Here is a 25,881-nt window from a genome sequence, read left to right as displayed (position 1 = left end):
TATGACTTGAAGGGAACAGTCAACATATACAGTACTTATTCTGATCAAGCATTGGGAACTGAGTAAACTGGAGCAAATCTTGTTCGATTAGCAACACAGACTTTCTGACAAACAAGTACCAATTGAATTTCTAGCATGTTATAAATTAAGGGGGCATGGAATGGGGATACTCAGCAAAGAAAGAAAGATCTAGAATACCAGGTGTACTGCAATATCTGCCGGGGTTTGGTTCCAAGAACCACTTGGATACCAAAATCCATAGATGTTTAAATCCCATTAAATACAATGGCATAGTAAAATGGTGACCTTTACATAAAATGGCAAAATCGAGGTTTGCTTTTAGGAATTTATATTTTTTAAAAATATTTTCAAGCCATGGATAGTTGAAGCTGTGGCTAAAGAATCCATAGATACAGAAGGCCAACTGTATAGTTTAGTGCATAACAAGAATGTTGTTAGATTATACAAAGACTATCTAGAGTTCTAGACACAATGTCTATTTCCCATAGTGGCCCAACAGAAAGGCATATGTTCCCAACTAGTAAATACTGACTATTAAAATCACACTAAATGCTTACAGGTGAAAATAGATGCTACTGGTTGCAGGCAGTCTGTCTGAACATTATCAAGAGATCTATCTATATTTTAAAACATCATTTAATGATGATAAAGCTATGTAAGCTGTTGTAGAACTATAAGCTAAACTGCTCAGACACTAAGGTTTAGAGAGGTGAAAAGGCACAGGAAAGAAGTATGCTTTATCTTAAAGTTATAGCAGGTCCAACAGCTACCAGTCTTAATAACTACAAATATCCTCTAGATTTCAAAGGCAATACACTTCAATGCTAGGTGAAATATCCTGCTTGGGCTTCCCAATGGGAGCTGGGTGGCTAAACAATTCTGAACAATTAGAATGATCCAACACAGCTCTGCTTAAAACAGGAAAATGAGATTCTATAAGGATGGGACTGAAAAAGAAGAGTAGTAGAACGGGAAATGAAACACTGGGAAATAACAGTAAAGAGGATAGCTGGGAACTGCAAAAGTGATAAAAGCTGAAATTCAAATATTGATTTAAGTCTTTTGCAGCAGACCTTTATTTTATTTTGAAGTTGCACCTCATATGCAAGTGCCTGCTTCCTTTACTACTTCACTGCGGGATTATTGCAGACTGTCTACACTGAAGGTGACATGGCTCAATTTTTGTCTGCAGGCAGAATGTTTGAATTAAATTGAGCTACTTCTGTTTTGGGTGCACTGCAACTGAAAAATCAGATTCAGGCAAATACAAACCAGGTTCACATAAAACATGATTGAACAAAATTAACTACCCTAATCAAGAGGGGAATTTCATCTGTCAGCTATTAGAAACTGACAATTATCACAGTGCCATATACTACCTAAACAGTGGAGAAAGAGACTCTGTTATAGGAATCAGTCATAAAACAGTTTCTATAAGTGCCTTTTTTTGCAGAAAGTTTGATCATAAGTGGGTATTGAAAGAGGTAGCTGCCTAATTGCATCTTTGACTACAAACAGTTTAAGGTGAAAGTCTACTTAAAGCTTCCACCTTTGGCAAAGCACTTTTTCTTAACAAGAAGGTATCTTCTGTTTCTGGAAGCCTTCTGCTTCCAGTCTGGATGTCACTCCTTTTAAACTGAAATCATTCTGTCAGATAATCCAAAATTTGTTTTGTTTTTGTTATTGAATCTCCTTTATTCTCTTCCTTAAAATCCTGGCTCTAGTTTAGAGGACCTTGCTTGGCTTGTGCTCCTCTTTCTACAGCTCTATAATGCTACCCAGCTTCTCTCCAGAAAGGTCTAACAAGGAGAGGTAACTTTGTCATCCCTAAAGTTTTTCTTTTGTGGCAGGTGTGTGTGTGTAGGGAAAGTATTATATTGCCACCACTTCTGAACCATCTGACTCTTCTCCTTGTCTTTTTAGCAATGCCTGAACCTTGGACTACTTAGCTCCAAATGCTCTGAGACTCACAAGTTTTCTCATTTGAGTTAATATCTACCCATCTTGAAGTAACTGTGCTCTACTAGCTATTTATAGCCAGTTCTTCATATCTACAGATTCTTTATCCACAGATTTAACCATCCACAGCTTGAAAAAATATTAAAAAGATATAAATCCCAGAAAGCGAACCTTGATTTTGTCATTTTGTATAAGAGGCATCATTTCACTATGTCACTGCATTTCATGGCACTTGAGTATCTACAGATTTTGGTATTCACAGGTAGTCCTGGAACCAAACCCCAACAAATATCAAAGGCCCACTGTATTTTTATTTTGCTGTACTGTCTGCCAATCAATAAAATCAAAATTTGTTATTCCCCAGCACAATTATTGTGTTTTGATTCTTGTGTATTCAACAAAATTCTCTTTTTGAATAGTTCTATTTGGACGTGAGTTATTGACTCCAACTTTCCTAAGATACATTACTGCCAAGTTCACAAGATTTTTCACAGGGATGTATAACTCAGAATGTGTGTGAATACAAGTTTGTGCTCTAAGAGCATACCTGGTAATAGTATATATTCATTTGACAGCCAAAACAATATGTTGTCTATAGGCTATAGCCAGCCACACAGTTAGAGGAGAGTCCTAGTCTACAACTGTGTTCAGGATTTTTTAAAAAAATCACAAAAATCATAAGGTAATATTTTATGATGGATAAGCACAACATTGCTGTTCACTATTTCCTTTATGTATTTAGACCTACTTTATGAAATTAAGTCACATATTTCTATATTTGAATATTTTCATAAGTTAATTTTTTAAAAAAAGATTCATATACCATACACAAAAGAAAAATTGAGAAGAATGGAAAGGAACTGGCATCATATATTTTACCTTGATGAGTCATAGTGACAGGCTCCTCTCCAGATACATTGTTGTAAATTACCACAGCTGAAGCATTTTGTAAAGCTGCTCGCATTATTTTTTGTCTAAAGGTGCAATTTCCTCGCTGCAGAAGAGCAATCCACTGTTTGGTGTTTGGGGGAATTTGAAACCGTGTTCGTGGATCACAGCCTAAACGATCTACAACTGGAAGAAAAAAGGAACAGTTGAAATTCTCAAAAGGGTTAATCCCCCCATTCAAAAATAGACTGGTGAAATAATTACCTGGCTACTAGAATAAATGAATGTCTTTTTAAAAGTAAAACATTAGCAAGTAGGTGTTATCTCTGACAACAGTTACTAGACTGCATCCAGATATAAAATACAATCTTAATTCAAAACCGAACCAACTGTAGTGATAGGATTAGACAAAAGCCTCTTCTGATAGCACAGATTCCTTTTTGCTCACAAAATCTTCTTTTGCCAACAGAACCCTTTTCTTCTCTCATCTCAGATATCTACTCACAGTCAAAACTTCTCTTTTGACTATAATTTGCTGGCAGAAGAGTGGGGGGTGGTGTAGAGATGGGGCAGTGTGAGAAAGAGCTCGGTTAGGACATAGCTACCCAAGTCAGGGATACAGCCATAGTTTCAGTCTGGGTAATTCTGAATAATTTCCAATATCCATTAAGATGAGGGTAGGGGAGAGATTTGAATTCAGCAAGGCTTCACGTGGCCCACTGTCAGATCAGCTGGCCTTTGGCTGCTTTGGCCAATTAAGGTTTGTGATTTTAGTCATGCTTACAGTACACAGTGGGACTTAAATTGGCAAAGACTAATTGAAGACCAATGGTTTTAATAAAACAAATTTATTATGAACTAAATAAACTTCATTTATTTCTGTGTGTCTCCCCTAAATAAAACTAAGTCTGGATGAAGCTCATTTACTTGATTTAAAAATATAAACTGAAAAGGTAGCATAATAAATATTTTAATTAAATCAATACAGTGGAGCCTTCCCATCTGCAAGGGTTTGGTTCGGCTCTCCCCATGAATGGCAAAAACCATAGATGGTTGTGTGTTATTCTATGGTTGTGATGTTGTGTACACAGATGCACCACTGTACAAATGCTATCATTAAATAATATGGGGTGTGGTGATCTGTGGCAGGCCCCTCAAATCTGCAGGTCACCAGTCCACTGAGAAGAAGGGTCCACTGTATGTGGTTAGGAAAGTTGTTTGCACAGTTGTTAATATATATAACTGCTCTGAGTTGCTTTGACATGAGATAGTGGAATGTACACAATTAAATGAACAACTTTAAGAGAGTGTTCTCTTATGAGAAAATTTAAACCAGTGATTGGAACTTTCTCTCTGGATTTTAACAGAGAGCAACAGATACTACCAGTCTTTTGAAAATTAAGTATTTTCATTTATTGACAGTGAAGTCAAACAATATATGCAAATTTTATCTATGGTAAAATCAAGCTGAATGGTACAAAGCTAATGCAATTATGTACCACATCACATTACAGGAACTTCTTTGCAGAACTTTAAATTTCAATAGGCAAGAGAAGAAGTTTCTGTTGTTTTTTTCCCCATTCAAGAAAAGAGTTGCAAGTAGTTAACAGTCCCTAGAATACTAATGAGATATACCATTCAACAAGTTCGCATGCACTCTTTGCTTTCTGTTAGGTACAGACTGACCCTTTAAAATCCTATGGCTTGTTCAACTATTATTACAGTCAACTTTATCTCACTCCTCTTCCCATAACCAGTAGCTACTGCTGCCTCAAATGTGGCATTTCTGATTCTGTTGTTAACCACCTTCCATAGAATCATAGAGTTGGAAGAGACCACAAGGGCCACCCATTTCAATCCCATTCTGCCATGCAAGAATTCACAATCAAAGCACTTCCAACAGATGGCTATCCAGCCTCTGTTTAAAGACCTCCAAAGAAGGAGACTGACCACTCACCGAGGGAGTATGTTCCACTGTCAAACAGCCTTCACTGTCAGCAAGTTCCTCCTAATATATGGATGGAATCTATTTCCTGTAGTCTGCAACCATTGTTCTGTGTTGTAGTCTCTGGAGCAGCAGAAAACAAGCTTGCTCCATCCTCAATGTGACACCCCTTCAAATACTTAAACTATTATAGGTAGACTCAATTCACTCCAAGCTCACCTGAACAAACTCTGTGAAACAGAATGTGCAAATTGTGACCCTTTTGAAAACCATTCAGACAAGACCAACTTTGGACTTTTAAAAAGTACCAAACGAAATATTATTAATATAAATCCACTGGCTAATAAATTAAACATAGGAGATACTCAGAATTATCTGTAAAAGGGTAACAATTTTACATTAACAATTAAAGATATACATTTACCAACAGACATGAATAAATTCCAGGGTGGTACCTCTTGACCAGATGACACCCTAATTAGACTCATATCATGGAATATTGCAGGATGGTAAAATAAGGCCCAAGATGATAATTTTTTTTTACTTTCCTGCAGGCCTATGAGATCATTTTTTTTACAAGAAACATGGATTCATAAAGAGAATACTATTGAATTGCAAGGGTTTACTTCACATTCTGTCCCAGCTTTAAAGACCACAAAGTTTAGGAGATCAGTTAGAGGTTTGGCTACACTAGACTCAACTTCTCTTACTGGCATAATCTACCAACACCCACTTTTAAACAGGGCTATCATATCAACTCTTAACCTTCTCTTCTGCAGGCTAAAAGTACCCAGCTCCCTAAGTCTTTCCTCATAAGGTATGGTTTCCTGACTCTTCACCATTTTGGTCCTCCTCCTCTGGACACGCTCCAAGGACAGGAAATAATTTAAAAAATGAATAAAAGCTAATAAGCCAAGCTATCCTATGATGGAGAAACAACTGCTTATTCAGAATGACATTATTCACCTGTCCCATACAGGTATACAGGAGACACTTGGTATCTGCTGGAGTTTGGTTCCAGAAGCCCCTGTGAACACCAAAATCTGAGGATGCGCAGGTCCTATTATATATAATGGCAAAATAAAATGGTGTCCCTAATATAAAAGGCCAAATCAAAATTTGCTTTTTGCTTTTTTAAAAATTTAAACCATGGATGGTTGAATCCATGGATACATAATCCATGGATATAGAGGACCAACTGTGTTTCATTTAACAAAGTAGGTGTGTTCTTGGGCATTACCTTTTAAAGAGAAAAAAGGGAGAGCAGTTTCGGTAAACTTTTTATTCAAAATAAAAAAGGTGCTCATGTGAAAAGTCTAGTAGGTAACAAAATTTTTTTGAACCTTCTACAGAGAACTTGAAGGCTTCTTCCAAATTCACAATGGATTTTTCTTTCATCATCCTCCACCTTCCTTATGATTTTTATTCTGGTAGCCAAACTTGTAGATCTTCACCATTTTTTTTAACATACTAGGTATAGCTGGTGAGGCAGGTTTATCTGCTCTCCTCTCCTTTCTGTTTTGCTGTTCACAGATGTTCAATAAAGGATTCTAGAGGCAGCTGCTATCTACCATGTTTGTTATTAGACAAGCACACATGGCTCCAGTAGGACTGAATAGAGCAGAATCCCATGCCTTTCCAGCTGAAGTTTTAATGCGTTATTTCCTACAGCCATGCTTTTCAAACCTGACACAAAAAGTTTGTGTTTTTTCAGCCATCCTCTGCTATTTTCCCAATGTTAATGTTGTAAAAAAAAAAACTGATAAAAAACAAACCTTCCAGCTAGACAATTTTGGATTTTGAGAGGTAAACAGGAAGGGGAATGGGCAGCCATAAAAATACTTTGTAAGAATGAGCTTTACTGTTAGAAGCTTTGTTAACTGATGTATGCGTGTATTTGTAATTTGTCTGCTACGAGGATAAATCTTTAAGTGAAACCACTATGTGTTACTGGCTTTGAAAATTGAAGTATGTTTGTAATTTGCTTGTCACTCTCTGGACTGTAGCCATAGGAATAGGATGCTGAGATACCATCCTGGAACAAAAGCCAGGGTATCTGCTACTAAACCATTTGCTTCTCCCTTTCTTGCCAGCTGGATCTGAAACTGTTAAATGCTTAGGAAAATCTGAATACAAATTCAGACGTACAAGAAACCTACTGGCTAGTACAAGAAACCTACTGTCCGCTACACAGACTGGGCCTAAAATAGGTGATATGTAGGTCATCTGAGCAATCTAAAATGAGCTAAATTGTTTTTCAGCAAGGATCAGGAAACAAGAATCAATCAAGTTAACATTCCTATAGAATTTTCCAAACCTTACTGGAACTAGGGGAGATTATTATACACCTCAAATGCCAAACATATCAATCAGCATTGCAAGGGACAGAGAGAACCATATCATCTAATTTGTCAATAGTTGTCCATTACCTTCTGTCATCCGCAATCAGTTTATTCAGCATCCATTTGCAATGTATATTTTTCTCAAGATGAAATTCTCTCTCTCTCTCTCTCTCTCTATATATATATATATATATATGCTGGAAAGTGTCCATAACATAATGAAAAGCAATTTAAGAGTAATTTCAAGCTGATACAAATCATTTGTTAAAATATGAGATCTGATGCCATTTGAGCCATTTCACTATTGTACAAAATGCTCAGTATATAAAATTTGAAAAAGCTGCCAAGTTCCATATATTGTATTATTTCAGGTTAGTTTCCAAGGACTAATGGATTCATATTTTATTTCTGCATTGTTGTGCATCCAGCTATCTCACAATATAGACTGAACTTCTCAAGTGGAGCAATTTGGCCATGATTATACTATGTTGCCATTTCCAAAGTCTATCTGGCTCAGAATATGTAGAATTGCTTCTTATTCCTCTCTTACTGAAGGCTGGACATAAATATAGGTAAATTGCCTTTAGATTTAGAATTAATCTTCCTAAACTCATCCATCTGTCTAATCTAGCAATGCATGTCTTTCATATGAACTACAGTTGGCCCTTCTTATACATTGATTTTTTATACACGGATTAAAGCATACACAGTTTGAAAATGTTCAAAAAAAGTATAAATTTCAAATATCAAACCTTGATTTTCTATTTTTTATAAGGGACACAACAACAACAACAACAACAACAATTTATTGAGTAGCCCAAGGGCCGTTTCAAAATGCTAGTAACATATAAAAAAACAGTATCACACAGCTATATATAAAATGTAAATATAGTGCACTAGGTGCAATAAATCTCCATACAATATAAATACATATGCATAACCTAAGCGTGCACCAGGACCAGAACATGCACTACTTGTATACAGCTTATATATATCTAAAAGATATACAATATGTGCTAAAGGATGGACAGGTTGCTTACCTGTAACAGTATTTCTTCGAGTGGTCATCTGCGAATACATACAAATGGGTTTCACTGCGCCTGCGCAGTGCTGTTCGGAACTTCTAGAATCACTGGGCAAAGTACACTTTGCAACAAAAATGAAACTTTTTGGCGGTAACCCCGCCCATCCACTATAAAGCCCCTGCTTCCCGCTCTTTTCCCCAGTTCCGCATTTTTACGCCGCGTAGGCGTTAGAGAAGGCCAATCAAGAGCAGGACACAGAGGGGAGGATGGGTGGGATTTGTATGTATTCGCAGATGACCACTCAAAGAAATACTGTTACAGGTAAGCAACCTGTCCTTCTTCTTCGTGGTCTCTGCGAATCATACAAATGGGTTTAGACTGACAAGCTCAGGTGAGCGGCGGAGGGAGTGTCCTGAGACAAACAGGTCAAACAAACCGGTTTATTGACAAATAAAACCATTAAAAACCCAACAATTGTGTCAGTCATTATTAAAGCACCTTGACCAATAACTGAGAACTGGTATTTAAGCCTCAGGGAGGTAAGACACAAGGTACCTATAATTCGTGGAGCCGTAATCAGTACCTAGAAGAACTGAATAAATCTGGAGAGTCTCAAGTCTCTATCAACAGCGGGCAAAGACTATTAGTGTAGCCCTGAGATCAATACAGCTCTCCCAAATGCTGCATCTCGTTTGGCCCTAACATCCAACCTGTAATGTTTAATAAAAGTCATTGGCTGGGACCAAACAGCAGCTTTGCATACCTCCTCCAAGGGAATTCCATTTAAAAAGGCGGAGGATGCTGCTATCGCCCTGGTGGAATGGGAGCGAACCCTCGTCGGGAGCGGCCGTCCCAACAGTTCATAACAGAGGTGGATGGTAGCCGCTACCCATTTAGACAACCTCTGAGGAGAAACAGGAAGCCCCCTTTTTGGTTCCGAATAACATTGGAACAACCTCTCAGACCGACTGGATGCTGCAGTCCTGTCCAGGTAAAAAGCAAGCGCCCTCCTAACATCGAGGGAATGGAGAGTCCGCTCGGTCTCGGTGGTCGGGTCCGGGGCCAAGGTGGGTAGAACAATGTCCTGGCACATGTGAAAGGTCGAGACCACCTTCGGAAGGAAGGTGATATCGGTACGGAGGACCACCTTGTCCTTATGGAACCTAAGAAAGGGTTGGTCCCGTCGTAGTGCACAAAGTTCGCCCGCACGCCGGCTGAAGTGATAGCCACCAAGAACACTGTCTTCCAAGTTAAAAGTCTGCAGTCAGTGGTGGCCATAGGTTCGAAGGGTTTGTCTTGCAAGGCCGCCAGCACCGAGTCCAGGCTCCAAGCCGGGGTCGGTACCGAAGCTGGGGGACGTAGGTTAGCGCAGCCCCTAAGAAAGGCCTTTATAAAAGGATCTTTGAAAAAAGAAAGCTTGCTCCCAAACTGGAAATGAGAGCAAATGGCAGAGAGGTAGCACTTCAAGGAAGTGACACATAATCCTGCATCCATTAGTGCCTTCAGGAACTCCAATACCACTGGTGTCGTGGCTTGGTCCGGAGTCAGTTCCTTCTCGGTAAGGAACTGTAGAAACCTGTTCCATTTAGCCGCATAGGACCTCTGAGTTGAAGGTTTCCGTGCGGCCAAGATCACCATCCGTACCGATTCAGGTAGAGACGTCAAGGATGGAGTCTCCAAGCCACCAAGGGGAGGTTGTCGACGTCCGGATGGCGTATACGTCCGTCCCGGATCGTGAGGAGGTTGGGACGCGGCTCGAGCCGGAGAAACTGTCTCTTGGAGAGATGCAGGAGCACTGGAAACCATGGTTGTCTCGGCCACCAAGGGGTGATGAGGATCGCCTTTGGGCAGTCCATCGTGATTTTGGAAACCACCTTGGTGATCATCGGGAACGGTGGAAAGGCATAAAACATCGGTCCCGACCACGTGAGCCCGAACGCGTCTCCGAGGCAGTCGTCGGCTAGCGTCCGAGAGCAGAACTGGGGACACTGGGTGTTGCGAGCGGTCGCGAAGAGGTCGATCTGAGGATAACCCCAACGTTTGAAGAGGTCGTCGACCGTCTCCGGGTGTAGTTTCCATTCGTGGCAAGAAGTCGTAGATCTGCTGAGGTGGTCTGCCAGCTCGTTTTCGTCTCCAGGCAAGTGGATTGCTTGTAAGGTGATCTCCCTGAGGACACACCAATTCCAAATTCGAAGCGTGATGTCCAACAGGGTGGTGGATTTGGTACCGCCCTGCTTGTTGATGTAGAACATCACGGTGGTGTTGTCCGTCCTGAGCAAGACCACCTTGCGTGATAGAGACAGTTCGAATGCTCGCAGAGCCTTCTCTACCGCCAGCATTTCCAGAGCATTGATGTGAAGGCAGCTCTCGGTCCGGGACCATCTGCCCGTTATCGTCAGGTCGAGCAGGTGAGCTCCCCAACCCTCTAGCGACGCGTCCGTCGTCAGGGTTAACTGAGGCTGCGGAGAGACAAAGGGCATGCCTGCGCAGACGTTGCGGGAGTCTAGCCACCATCGCAGAGAGGAAGCGACCGGCCTTGGGACGGAGAGCCACTTGTTGGGATGGTCTGTCATGGGGTCGAAGGTTGACAGGAACCAAGACTGGAGGGGACGAAGGCGGAGCCTTGCCAGTGGGGTGACAAAGGTTGTGGAGGCCATATGTCCCAGTGCCACCTGGACATCCCTGGCTCTCACTCTTCTGTGGGCCATGCAGGACTGGACAGCCACCGTCAACGCCTGGAAACGGTCCCGAGGGAGATATGCGATGCAAAGCATGGAGTCGAGGATGGCGCCGATAAATCTGATGCGCGTGGACGGGTCTAGGTGGGACTTGTCCAAATTGATGACGAGGCCGAGGGACGCGAGTAGATCCAAAGCGAACTCGACCGCCTCCCGGAGCTGGGACTCGGAGTCTGCCGCAAAGAGCCAATCGTCCAGGTAGGGGAACACCATTAAGCCCTTCTGGTGAAGATAGGCCACCACCGGTGCCATGCACTTGGTGAAGACCCTCGGGGCCGTGGCAAGTCCAAAGGGGAGGACGTTGTAGTGGTAGGCCTCCGTACCGACGGCGAAGGCGAGGAACCGCCTGTGGGACTCCCGTATCCCTATGTGGAAGTAGGCATCCTTGAGATCGATGGTTGCGAACCACAAGCCCTGATGGAGCAAAGGAAGGATAGAAGCCAAGGTTACCATACGAAAACGCCGATAATCAAGGAATTCGTTAAGGTTTCTTAAGTCTAAAATAGGTCTGATGCCCCCATCAGCCTTGGGCACAGTGAAATAACGGGAGAAAAAGGATCTGTGGAATTCATCTGAGGTGATGGGAGAAATCGCCCCTTTAGCGAGGAGAGAGCGCACTTCGTCGAGAAGGGTGTCAGAGGGTGGGGTAGAAACAAAAAGTCCAGTTGGAGGGAGATGCAAGAACTCGAGGGCATAGCCCTTACGGACAATACTGAGGACCCACGAGTCCGAAGTAATTTTGGCCCAGGTGTCTCCGAACGGCCTCAAAATATCAAGAAATGAAGAGGGAAAAAAGGCAGGGACGAAGCGCGCTGGAGACCTTCAGGCCCGCTTCTTGGCCTGGTCCGGTTCCTGGCGTCGGTTCTTTCGGTACCGACCCGAGTTGTTGCATCGGCCCGAGGAAGAGGAGGATTGCGAGGGATACCTCGATCTCTGGGGCCCCTGTTGTTGGAAAGGACGATCCTGATGGAAAGGCCTCTGGGACTGACCTTGACTCTGCCATTGGCGCTGCCTCTTCCGGAACGGCGGGGTCGAGGTCGAAGACATGCCATGTTTTCTGGCCGCTGCCTTCATCCGGTACTTCTTGTTGAGGGCCTCATCGGTGTCAGTATGGAAAAGACCCGATCCATCAATTGGCATCTCCTCGATTGCGGCTCTGGCATTAAGGTTAAGATCGGAGCCCCGGAGCCATGCGTGGCGACGAAGTGCAACAGCCGCTGACATCGCCCTGCCCACACAGTCAGTGATGTTCCTGGCTGTGGTGATAAGCCAACTACCTATCGAGTGGGCCTCGTCCCTAATCTCGACCAGCCTCCGTTGAACGTCGTCCGGGACATCCGGTACCAAAGGGGAGATGCTCTCCATTAGTGTCTGAACATATGCCCCCATACATGCGTTGTAATTCGCAGCCTTGGCGGCAAGGGCAGCAGCAGAATAAGCCTTTTTGGCTAGAGCGTCCACCTTCTTGGCCTCCCGGTCGGCGGGGGATGTGGCCTGTTTTTGGGTGAAAGTCTGTTGAGAGCCCTCAACTATGGCCGAGTTTTGTTTCGGGTGCGACGCCAGCCAAGGACAACACGCAGGGGAAATCCTGTAGAGAGATTCCACCTTACGAGTTGATCCCGCCAAGGAGGTTGGAGAATCCCAAGAGCGCTTTAGGATTGTTTCCAGGGACGGCAGCAGGGGAATAGACGGAGGAGTAGGCACTCTACCCTGAACCCGACGATCGACTGGATCTTGAGCACCATCGGTGGCGTAGGACAGCTCGATGTCGAGTGCATTAGCCATCTTGATGATGTGCTCATTAAATGAGCGTACATCATCGGTTGGCGAAGACGGTTCCGGCCGGTGCATCTCCTGTGGTGAGTCAGGGGATGAAAGGTCCATCTCGGAGTCATCGTCCGACGACACCACTTCGGGTTCGGAGTCCACAGGCTCGGGTTCCTGTGCGACCTGCAAGGATTTAGAGCGGGGGTGGTCCGACGCGTGAGCCTCCTCGGTGGATCTCTGAGGAAGGTGTGATGGAACGGGAGCCGGCTGCTTAAGAGTAGGTGGCTTCTGGGCAGGGTGCCTCGACGAAAAACACTCGAAAGCTTGTTCTCTGGATACAGCCATATAATACTTGCCCGAGTCCGAATCGTAAAACAGATCAGGGTCTTCACGAGGAGCCCCTCGGGAAGGCTTCGGGACAGGTGCGGGGGAACGCCGGCTCGAAGGGAGCGATTCCTCGTCCTCGGAGTGGATGAATGGTATCGTGGGCAGGTCAAGTTGGGGCGAAGAAGGCGTCTCTTCCTCAACAGGACGGCGGATGACGGGCTCGAGAGGTACCTGGCGAGGTGACACCGAGCGGGCTGACGGAGGGATGTCTCTCACCGCTGTGAATCTTGCGGAGTCCTTAACGGGTGTCTTGGTCTTCTTCGAGACGGAATCGGAGCCCTTGACGGATGTCTTGACTTTCTTCGAGACGGGATCGGGGTCGAAGAGGTCGTCCCGTGGAGGCTGAGGAGTCTTGTCCCGGTCATGCTTCCTCTTCTTGGAGGACTTAGTCGAGTCCCGGTCGCCGTGACGTCGGGGAACATCGCCCTTGACTGAAGGGGTGATAGGCTGCGTGTCGGTAGAAGGACCAGGAGCCTCCGAAATGGGGCCAGCTGGTGGCCTCGCGTCCTTCGCTGAGCCGGTGGAGGTCGAAGGGACTTTCGAGCCCGAAGGCTTGGTCCTGACGTCACCAGACTTTGTCTTGGAGTCCTTCTTGCGAGCCGATGGGTCGGAAGGGACCTTAGAGGGTTTAGAGCCCGTACCGAGGGTCGGATCCACAGCCGTCTCCTGCCGAGCCGAAGAACTGGAACCGGGTGTTAAGACGCCGGTTTTCTCCGTCCGGATCAAGGGAGAAGACCCGGACGGCTCCCCTTTGCCCGAGGTCTTATGCGGGCGTTTGGGAGGCTTGGAGGTGGCACTGGGTAACGCAAGACCACGGGCCACTGCGTTGGCGGCACTGGGTTCAGCCGAACCACGGGTCGCATCAGCGGGGGGTGCTGAGGCCACACTAGCTGGACTGCTGGGTCCGGTGACAAGGGAGGCCGTAGGAGCCGAAGAAGGACGAGGGTCTCCCTCCCTGGGCTTCTTCAACACCCCTTGAGCAATGGCCGAAGTAAGTCGCGACTCCCGGTTTTTCCTCGCCTGGGAGGTCAAGGACTTGCAGAGGGCGCAAGCCTTGACATCATGGTCCCTACCCAGGCAGAGCAGACAGGAGGAATGCGGATCCTGAATCGGCACCTTACCGCCGCAGACCTCACATTTCTTGAACGGAGCCGGCATGTTGGAGGTTGAAGACGAAGCCAGCGCCAAGCCGATCCGAAGTCGCCAAAACACGTAGAGTCAGAAAGGTTGAGAAAACAGTCCAAAGTCACCAAACACGGGGGGGAAACAGAGCCAGAAATGTCAAAAAACCAGTCCGAAGTCAAAAAGAGCCAGTGATTCAGTCCAAAGAGCTAGCAATAGCAAGCGAAGTTCCTCTACAGCAGCAAGCGCGGCGGAAAAAAGGAACTGGGGAAAAGAGCGGGAAGCAGGGGCTTTATAGTGGATGGGCGGGGTTACCGCCAAAAAGTTTCATTTTTGTTGCAAAGTGTACTTTGCCCAGTGATTCTAGAAGTTCCGAACAGCACTGCGCAGGCGCAGTGAAACCCATTTGTATGATTCGCAGAGACCACGAAGAAGAAATACTAATAAACAGATAAAATAAAATAGTTAACAATTAAACAGTAATCTGTAAGATAGTTACCATAAAAAGTAAAACAGAATTAAAATTGGAATTGAAATGGGAGGCAGAAGTAACATAAAATAACCGTCGACATACGTCAAATCTGTTCATCCCCCTTACAATTAACACCAATCATTCCCACATATCTAGATCTCAACAGCGATGCTTTATGAAGGAACCGAGCTGTGGCAATAGAGGTTTTTGAGTCTTGTCCACTCATAAAGTATGATGTTCTGATGTGGGTATCCCAGAATATTGTTCGTTTAATATAGGGATGAAGATATTGATCCCTTTCTACTTGGTACAAATTACATCTAAACAAAATGTGTGCTAGATCCTCAATTTCATGATCCCCACAAATACAAATTCATTCGTTATAAGGGATACCCAGGAATCTTCCATGTCTTACCATGGTATCAAGTTGGTCGAATCTTGCTCGGGTGAATACCTCTCTGAGAAATAAGGGACACCTTTTTGCTATGTCATTATATTTAATGGAACTTGAGCATACATGGATTTTGTTATACACGGGGGATCATGGAACCAAACTCCAGCATATAACAAGGGTCCACCGTAATACATTTCTCTCTGGTGTCTGCAATCAGTGCTTACAGTACAAGTCTCCTCCTTCTGATGTTCTGAAAGTCAAAATGCATTGGATTATTTGGAGAAATCTATCCCAAAATTCAGGAGTATCTTCTTCATATGATTGTAATAAAAATCCATCTTATTTCTATAGTTAATAAGAGAATGTAAGTGTGATTTTCGGGTATTTACTAGAATCAAACTATTCTGAGCAAAGAAAAATTAAAGAAAAATCAGTTCCTTTGGACTCCTCTCTTGAAATTTAAGAAATGGATAAGTAATCTGTTAACAGAACAAGAAAGACTCTGCCTATGGCTAAGAGTTGCATTTTCATTTTGAAATATTTCAGTTGACACCCAGTTCCAAAACACAATAAAACTGAAAAATATGCACATCCAACAAATACAATACTTGCATTATAACACTGGAACACTTTTGGTTAACAATTTAGTAGGCTCACCCATGAAACCCACTGATTGACTGTGGGCAGTTAACATTCTCTCAGCCTCAGGGGAAAACAATGACAAACCTCCTCTGAACAAATTTTGTCATGAAACCCTGTGATAGGGTTTCCTTAAGACTGCTGTAAATTGGAAATGACTTAAAGGCACACTACAACAACAAAGACAGTGCTAAGAAAATGTTGCTTACAGATGCACAGCTTGCTCAATTGGAAAACATTAATATGTGGAATATACAGATGGTAACACATAATAGAGATTCTGTACATGTATAGTCCATCTGGGAAGGGGATCAGTGGAGGGGGGAATTGCACATGTATTAACACAATAACCAAATAACATAAATTAACCACTCACTGAAATGGTTAGGCAAGGCAAACAATCATCTTCTTAAATTAACTCTACATACAGTAATTTAAAACATCTACCTTTAATCTGAATTGATGTAGATGAAACTTGGTATAGAAATTGTTAAACAAAGAAGACAGAGTACAGAAAACAACTTTTGATATAATGGATTCAATGTAAAAATTTCTTAAAATTTCAGTGCAGATCTGTCTTGGTCATATATGGAAATGCCTAATTTCACTGTACAATAGGCACTTGGTATCTGCTGGGGTTTGGTTCCAAAAACCCCTGTGGATATCAAAATCCTTGGATGCTCAAGTTCCATGATGTAATAAAACGGCATCCCTTTATAAAATGACAAAATCAATGTTTGCTTTTTAAAAATTATTATTTAATATTTTCTAGCTATGAGTGGTTGAATCCATGGATGCAGAATTCATGGATACAGAGGGCTGTCTATAACTAACTTCCTTGTAATATAATAAGCTTTGACGTATTAGCTTATTGTGTCTTTTATCTAAAACCCAAACTTTTGTTCTCCAGATGTTTTGGACCTAAACTTCCAGAAGCCCCAGCCAAATTGGCCAATAGCCAAGAATTCTGGGAGCTGAAGTACAAAATACCTGGAAGACTAGTCATGCTAGTAGAGAAGGCTACTGTTAGGTGGAGTTGACCGACCAAACCCAGTGTTCACCAATGGTTGCTCTGCATTCAGGGAAATGGGTGCTTCTGGGTTCTGTTCTGGACTTGATGTCCATAGAATCATAGGGTTGGAAGAGACCACAAGGGCCATCCAGTCCAACCCTCTGCCATGCAGAAAATCTAAATCAAAGCATCCCCGACAGATGGCCATCCAGCCTCTGCTTGAAGACCTCCAAGGAAGGAGACTCCACTACACTCTGAGGGAGTTTGTTCCACTGTCGAACAGCCCTTACTGTCAGGAAGTTCCTCCTAATGTTGAGGTGGAATCTCTTTTCCTGCAGTTTGCATCCATTGCTTCAGGTCCTAGTCTCTGGAGCAGCAGAAAACAAGCTTGCTTCCTCCTCAATATGACATCCCTACAGGGCTATCATATCACCTCTTAATCTTCTCTTCTCCAGGCTAAACATCCCCAGCTCCCTAAGTCGTTCCTCATAGGGCATGGTTTCCAGACCTTTCACCATTTTAGTCGCCCTCCTTTGGACACGCTCCAGTTTCTCAATGTCCTTTTTAAATTGTGGTGCCCAGAACTGGATACAATATTCCAGGTGGGGCCTGACCAGAGCAGAATACAGTGGCATTATTACTTCTCTTGATCTAGACACTATACTTCTATTGATGCAGCCTAAAATCGCATTGGCCTTGTTAGCTGCCGCATCGCACTGTTGACTCATGTTCAACTTGTGGTCTACTTGGACTCCCAGATCCCTTTCACATGTAGTCTCATTCAGCCAGGTGTCCCCCATCCAATATCTGTGCATTTCATTTTTCTATGCAGTACCTTACATTTCTCCATGTTGAATTTCATTTTGTTAGCTTTGACCGAGCTTTCTAGTCTATCCAGATCATTTTGAATGTTGATCCTGTCCTCTGGAGTATTAGCTAATCCTCCTAGTTTGGTGTCATCTGCAAATTTGATAACTATGCCTCCAATACTGTTATCTAAGTCATTAATAAAGATATTGAATAGCACTGGGCCCAGGACATGACATTCCACAGTGTTGGGAAGGAAAAGCACACATCCCCCAAATTCATTTAAAAAAATATTTTTAATGAACAAAAACAGGGCCATCACTATAAGCAAGATAATTTGCCATTTCATAATTTAGTTTCCCCCATCCTATATCTGTGCATTTCATTTTTCCGCCCTAAGTGCAGTACCTTACATTTCTCCATGTTGAAATTCATTTTGTTAGCTTTGGCCCAGCTTTCTAATCCATTAAGGTCATTTTGAATTTTGATCCTGTCCTCTGGGGTATTAGCTACTCCTCCCAATTTGGGGTCATCTGCAAATTTGATGAGTATGCCCTCAATTCTGTCCTCCAAGTCACTGATAAAGATGTTAAATAGCACTGGACCAGGACAGAGCCCTGTGGGACCCCACTGGTCACTTCTCTCTAGGATGAAAAGGAGCCCATTGTTGAGCATCTTTTGGGTTTGGCCAGTCAACCTATTACAAATCCATGTAACAGTTATGTTGTCTAGCCCACATTTCACTAGCTTGTTTGCAAGAATGTCACGGGGAACCCTGTCAAAGGCCTTACTGAAATCAAGATATACTATATCCACAGCATTCCCTTCATCTACCAAGCTGGTAATTTTATCAAAGAAAGTGATCAGATTTGTCTGGCATGACTTGTTTCTCTGAAACCCATGTTGACTGTTTGTGATTATGGAACTGCCATCTAGATGTTCACAGACTTTCTGTTTAATGATCAGCTCTAGAATCTTTCCTGGTATTGATGTCAGACTAACTGGATGATAATTGATGGGATTCTCTTTTTCCCCTTTTTGTAGATGGGGACAACGTTTGCCCTCCTCCAGTCTGCTGGGACTTCTCCTGTTCTCCAGGAGTTCTCAAAGATTATTGCCAATGGCTCCGATATTACATTTGCCAGTTCTTTTAATACCCTTGGATGTAGTTCATCAGGTCCTGGAGACTATATTCATTTAGATTAAACAGATATTCCTGTGCTATCTCTTTACTTATTCTGTGCTGAATTTCCCCTATTCTGTCCTCTGCTCCATTATCCTCAGGTTGAACACTCTTTTCCTTTTCTGAGAAGAATGAGGCAAAGAAGGTGCTGAGTAATTCTGCCTTTTCTCGGTCCCCTGTTAGCATTTTGCCATCTTCTCTACACAATGGCCCTACCGTTTCATTCTGCTTCCTTTTGCTGCGGACATACCCAAAATAGCCCTTTTTGTTGTTCTTACCCTCTCTTAATCTCCAGAATTAAGGAAAACTGCTACTTTCTTTATAAATGAAGAGGATGGAACACCTAGTATGTTTATCAAATGTGCAGATGACACCAATAACTGGGGGAGCGGTGTTAGCTAATACCCATTTCAGAATTTAAAATGATCTTGACAAATCGGACAGCTGGGCCAAAACTAACAAAACATAAAGTACTATATCGAGACAGAAAAACTGAAATGGACAAATGGCTTGAAAGCAGTACATATGAAAGCAATACATAGGTCTAGTTATTTACTGTTGTTGTGTGCCTTCAAATCATTTTTGTCTTATGGTGACCCTAAGGCAAATCTACCATGGGGTTTTCTTGTCAAGATTTGTCAAGTGAACTCTAGACTGCATCAACAGAGTACAGAGTCCAGATTAAGGAAAGTAGCAGCACCACTCTCTTCTTTGGTCAGACTCATCTGGAACACAGTGTCCAGTTCTGGGTACAATATTATTGTTATTATTAACCAGTACTGACAAGTGGGAACAAGTGCAGAGAAGGATGATCAAAAGGTCAGGAAGCCAAGCTTTATAAGAAATGCCTTAGGGAACTGAGGCCCAAAACACACTGCAGAAATAATCTAGTTTGGGACTGCTTTAACTGCCCTGGTTCAGTGGTAGGGAATCCTGGGAACTGTAGTTTACTGTGGTAGCAGAGCTCGCTGACACAGGTTAAATCTGTCACAAAACTACAGTTCCCAGAATTCTCTAGCATTGAGAATTAGACTGTGTGACCCTTCTGCCCTTCCCCAACTCTAGGATTCTATGCTTCTGGTTTTTGTTTCAATCTGTTATGGTAATTTTGAAACTTGATCCTTTCCTCTAGGTTATTAGCTACCCCTCCTAATTTGGTATCATCTGTAAATAATCCATGTAATTTATGAAGATGCTGACATCACCAGCCCAGGACAATACCTTGTAGTACCCCATCAATCACTTCTCTCCAGGATGAAGAGCAACCATTTGTGAGTACTCTTTGAGTTCAGTTCATCATAAAACAAAGGGGCCATTCAGACTACCTTTTGTACCAAATTGTAACCCAGATTAAAAGTGGGAAGTTCCCACACATCAGGATCAGGGTCTTGCACACCAGATGCAGGGCAAATCCCCCTTTAGAGCGGATTTTCCGAAAGTGGATTATTTCCAGTTTCTTTTGGAAAACCCGTTTCTTACCTGTTGTTGGCAAATGTGAACTTGGCCCCGGTCATGATCGGGTCAAGTTCAGGGGAGGGATTTAGGTTAAAGGGTGGGCAGTGGGAGGAACATGCCTCCCCTCTTGCACCGGTCACTTTGCAAGTGGTTTTAAAAAAATTTTTTTTTGTGTGTGTGTGACAGAATATGCGAATGCTTTTGCTACATATGTGCATGTAAGGAGAGATGGCATTCTGGGGAGGCAATTGGAGGGAAAGTAAAGAAAGAGGACGCAGAGATGGCATTCTGTTGTGGCCTCCCCTGCAAGAGACATTTATTATTATTATTATTATTATTATGACAGATTATGCAAATGCTTTGGGCTGGAAGGGAGGTGAAGAGGCTGGCATTCACGGGGGGGGGGGGAGGCAAGGGCTTTAAAGGTCGTATTGGTCTGGAGGGGAAGGGAAGGGAAGAGGTTCCAAAGAGGAGGAAATGCTGGGCTGGAAGCGAAGAGGAAACTAGAGGCTGGCATTCAGACACACACACACACACACACACGGAGGTTTTTAAATTTGACAAGTTGACAGAATATGCAAACACTGCCGCCAGTTTTTTTTAAAAAAAACTGAGGGGGGAAAGCACCCATTTGGTTGGCCAATGGCTGTAGGATATATCACCTTTGACAAAAGGAGAAGTGAATTTGATTGACAACAAAGGAGGCTCCACTTTAAAGCGGTACTGCAAATGTGAACTTCAGAGGGGCAAATTACATCGATCGAGGTAAGAGGTAGTGGGAACTTCTTTCTGGGGAGATTCGGTAGCCGATCAGCAAGTCTGGACAGGACCTACCCAGGGCAAATGAGCGAATGGGAATGGGGCCAAAGTAAAGGCACTGCCTGGCCCATATTTTGCCAGCCTGACTGCAACTATATCATGGAGGACTTGTCGAAAGCCTTACTGACATCAAGATATATTACATCCACAGAATTCCCCTGATTTACCGATCCTGTAACTTTATCAAGAAAGAGGTAATACTAGTCTGGCATGAATTATTTTTCAGAAACCAATGCTGGCTCTCAATAATCACAGCATTTCTTTCTGACTGCTCACACTTACTTTTTAATTATCTGTTCTAAAACTCTGCTTGGCATTGATACCAACCTGACCGGCTGGTAGTTGCTCAGACCCCCTTTCTTCTCCTTTTTGAAGATGGAGACAACATTCACTGTCCTCCAGTATGCTGGACTTCTCCTGTTCTCCAAGAATTCTTAAAGATAATCAAAACTGGCTTTGGGATTACATTAACAAGTTCCTTTAATATCCTTGGATGCAATTCATCAGGTCCTGGAGGCTGGAATTCATTCGGAGTAGCTTTACTACCTCTTTACTTATTCGGGGATGAAGTTCCCTTACAGCATCATTTGTTCTATGCTCATTACACAACACACTGTTTGGTAGAAGAATCGGGCAAAAAAGTGTTTTGTAGTCCTGCCTCTTCTGTGTTACCTGTTAGCATTCCTCCATCCTCTCAATGCAGTATCCCTAGTTTCCTTGCCCTTCCTCTTGCTCCAAACAGCAACCCCTCTCCAAAAAACTCTTTTCATTGTTTTTAAGCCTTGTAGCAAGCCTCAGATTTGTTTTTCTGACTTTCTCTCTAGATGTAAATACTATCTATCCCTCTTTGGTGATTTCTACCTTCCTCCATTTCTTGTTTATACTGTATCTCTTAAATGTTAACTCAACTGCAAGTTCTCATTTGAAATTTCTTTCTTTCTCACAAGTATATATCCAGGCCATTTATGGTTTAAGCATAACCATAGCTGTTGGTTTAATCATTGTTTTTAATGAAGAAAACTACGGTAGAACATTAACTTTACCACAAAGATTCTGGCACTCCAGTTGTCTAAAACAAGCCAGAAGAAGGAAAGGTACTTTTTTTCTCTTTTTAAAAAATAAATAAATAAATAAATAGAGAACTTCTCAAAGACTGGTACTTTCTCCCATTTTTGATTAAATTCCTGCATTCTGTCTACTGAAGGTCAATGTGGTTGTGGGTTCTTAGACACCATTATGCACTAGTGCTTACATGTTGAGTTTTACATAACAACCAAAGTACTTCAGTCACACAAATCACAGAGTCTATGCACAAAGATATGTTCAATGCAACCCTAGATCTTCCTTAACATGACTGCATAAAATCACCATCATATACAGTGGGCCCTTGGTGAGGAGGGGTTTGGTTCCAAGATCCCCATGGATACCAAAATCCATGGATGCTCAGGTCCCATTATATACAATAGTGCAGTAAATTTGTGCTCCTTATATAAAATGGCAAAATTAAAGTTTGGTATTGGATTTAAAAAAAAAACATTTTCAAGCTGTGGATGGTTGAAAATGTAAATGCTCTTTTTCTCTTTTAAATGCCTTTCTATATAGATTCATCTCTGTTAATATCCAAAAATATCAAAATTATCAAGCAACGTGACTGTCCCCTGCATTTTGGAAAGGCTAAAGAAAAATCTGTCCTCAAATCTCAGAACCAGGACACACTCTTCCAAAATGAAAAATTTGATTAGGCCTTTTATACAGTCGGAGATAAAATGTTATTTGGATGTGATTTATTCAATTGTAAGTCCCTGAAGAAATTCCATTTTCTTATATTCTATTATAGATTTGTAGCCTGCTTTTCAGGATTCAAATCTTCACAGAGCAAATGACAACATACTTTAAAAACAAATCTACAATCTAAAAATTTTGTCTGCTGTGCTTCACAAACCAAATATGTGATAACACAATCACCAAACACTGTGTAACTTAATGCAACCAAAACAAAGACCATACCCATTAGCTACTTTAGGTACCTTCCAAACAATAAATATGTTTTTCTATCTCTAGCATGCACACTTATGAACCAACAGTGATCAAACATGATATTTTACACTTTGGCTAGCATCCTAGACATTTTTGGGCACATTAAGGGCCCCCAAAACACGCATGCTGCTCGGTATGAAACAACTTTTAAGAACTGTACGTGCTACCATCAAACTCCTGTTTCATTCAAATCATAAGCAAAACCTCAATCTGGGCAATGGCAGTTAAAATAATAATAATAATAATAATAGGATTTATTTATATGCCGCCCAATCACTGGGAATCCGGGTGGCTTACAACAGAGGGGATAATAGACGGTTCCTTGCCCTCAGGCTTACAATCTAAAAAGACACGACACAAAAGGAGAAGGGAATGTTGGGGGGGGGGGATCAGGTCCAGCAGTTCTTCTCTCCCTCTGAGGCCTGGACCAAGGCAGATGGACTTATAAGTTACAAAAAACTTATAACAATTCATTAATCTTTAGAATAACAAATGAACAACAAAAATATAGAAGCAGGAGGATTTTTTTAAAAAATTAAAAGCACAGTATACTAAAATTATTCCAAAGCACACAAAAATAAATAAGATTTTTTAAGAATTTCTTAAAAGCAAGAGAAGGGCATACACAGTTTATGGAAGAGAGCATTCCAAAAGATCCACAACCCACACAGTATAGACCTTGTCTTTACAATTAACTTCTGGAGTTTCAGGGCTCTTTCTAGTGAACTAGATTATTCATGGACCTTTTTGTAAAGAAAAGTCTTACTACAAGAAATAAATGACATTTGAAGAAAACATCCACTAATTCAACAGACAAGAAATGAACACCTACAACATATTACTAATCAAGATGAGAGTACAGCAATCTGAAAGTCAGCATGAATTTGTCCACTGCAAACAAAGTTGTTAAAATACAGTAACTAAAATATTTTAGGAGTACACATGGAAATGGCACCACACATGGTATTTAAATGCTATTACTGATTAGAAATACTTTTAAAACTAGAGTGCAAACTTGTTTTATTCACAAAGTACTAGATTAGACAATTCAGTGCACCAGAACATCCATACATGAAGTTATAATCATTACAAATCCTAAATTCAGTTAATGCAATGTCTGTGGACAGGATTCAACGTGACGACACAACTGTCAGCACAACTGGGAGTAAAATAGTCTCTCATTCCCATCTGCAGACCTCCTTTCACCCCCAAAAACTACTGCAGTGTCTGGAAAACCATTCAAAATCAGTCTCCAAGCATCAAGGAGAAAGGGGAGGGGAAGAAAGGTTTGTGGTGCACCCTAGTGCAACACTGGCTTTCAGCCAGTACCATTAACCTCAAAAACGTGGACCAGCTGTTATTTCCCATATGAATAAAAATGGGTATCACATTAAAATGAACTGATATCACACTGTCCTCAGTTACATTACTAAAGTATGCTTCTTTTCTCTCAGGGACGGGTCACATAGCCATTAAGCAAGCAGCAGCAGATCAAAATTTTGCAAGTGGCAGCTCAAAGCCTATGTCTAGAGGGCATCTTGTATTTGGTACCATGCACAGAATCCAGACTGCACTGCATCACCACAAATGTCACCCTTTCAGCATCTACTAATACTATAGAAATCTGAATCTTACATTTAACAGCAAATGTACACAAAACAGTGGCATGCAGGATAGCTGCATCCTTCCTCACTGTTAAAGAATTATCTGGCTAAGAAGAATTTAATCAGTGTGTTAGGTGTCCCTCTTCACCACTAGCTTACTGGAGTGCCTGATGTCAAAAGAACACTAGATGCCATTGTCAACATTATGAAAAACATATTAAGGTTAATCAAGCATATCGTAAAATACTAAAAATTGGTCAAATGCAATAACATCTTAAAGATGTGTCTTATGACATTTGATAATTCTGTTTCACTGTTATATGACCTACTAAAAATGAATCCAATACAAAATAAAATACTGTAACATCAAAATTACATTATCTGGCTCAACCAAAAAGAAAATATTTAAGTACATTACTGAACGAAGACAACATTGCCATTAGAAAACTGCAGTGATTTGGAAGGCTAAAATTTCATTATCCACCATACTGATCATCTGAAAGTAATGTAAAATCACTTACTGAATGTAAAAAGGTGTCTGAATTCAAAATAACAGCTACCTATGAATAACGGGCACAAGAACTGGCCTCAAAAGATTTATTTAAATAGGGACGTTTACTGGGAAAAGAGTTCACTTTTACAAAAAAAAAACAAACACTTTTAGATTTTTTCTTGTTCTGTTCTAAAAAAATCCTCCCCTAAAAAGGGAAAAAAATATCTCACTATACTTAATAATGACCCCCCCTTTTTTGCTAATAGCAATGAGCACAAAGAAAAGCAGAGGAAGATCGAAAGGTGAAAAATGAGAAAGAAGCCAAAAGAAGTGAAGGGGGGGGGGGACAGACAAGTCTCAGACAGAACTGCACTAAAGCACTAGTTTACCTACTCTCCCCTTGAATTGTATTCCAATATTTAAAATATTTTTTTAGAAAATATTATCTTGACAGTAGCAATCATATTGTTATATTATTCACTTAGGCTTTAAATGGTTATGTTCGCATCCCAGAGATAAACAATTTCCTTTTTGACTTTAGAGCTAACTCTGAGATATTGTAGAAACTGATGCTATTATGTACCAGAACTTGCTAAATATATGCAGATAGTCTTTACAGAAATGAAAACAAATCTTCATTACAGAAAACAAGTACCACTACTTTATTGCCTTTCAAATCTCAAAATGTATGTAGGGCACACTGTGAGCTATCAGTGTGTGGAAATGGCACAGGCTTTTTTTTTGGGGGGGGGGGAATCAGACTTGTTTGAGA

At 42.0% G+C, this 25,881-nt stretch overlaps 1 protein-coding gene across 2 annotated transcripts in view; it reads right to left on the bottom strand.

Moving 5' to 3' along the window:
- Positions 1–25,881, bottom strand: part of RNF130 (ring finger protein 130) — an 80,937-nt gene that overhangs the window by 51,051 nt on the left and 4,005 nt on the right. For both annotated transcript variants that reach the window (XM_089528902.1, XM_089528892.1), the window contains exon 2: positions 2,860–3,054. In XM_089528902.1, coding sequence (XP_089385028.1) covers positions 2,860–3,054 — 195 coding nt within the window. The remainder of the gene's footprint in view (positions 1–2,859; positions 3,055–25,881) is intronic.

The sequence above is a fragment of the Sceloporus occidentalis genome, unplaced genomic scaffold (genome assembly GCF_023333645.1).
Source record: "Sceloporus occidentalis isolate IW3139 unplaced genomic scaffold, rSceOcc1.0.p SCAF_1, whole genome shotgun sequence".
Taxonomy (NCBI): domain Eukaryota; kingdom Metazoa; phylum Chordata; class Lepidosauria; order Squamata; family Phrynosomatidae; genus Sceloporus; species Sceloporus occidentalis.
This window is presented reverse-complemented; position numbering and strand designations above follow the sequence as displayed.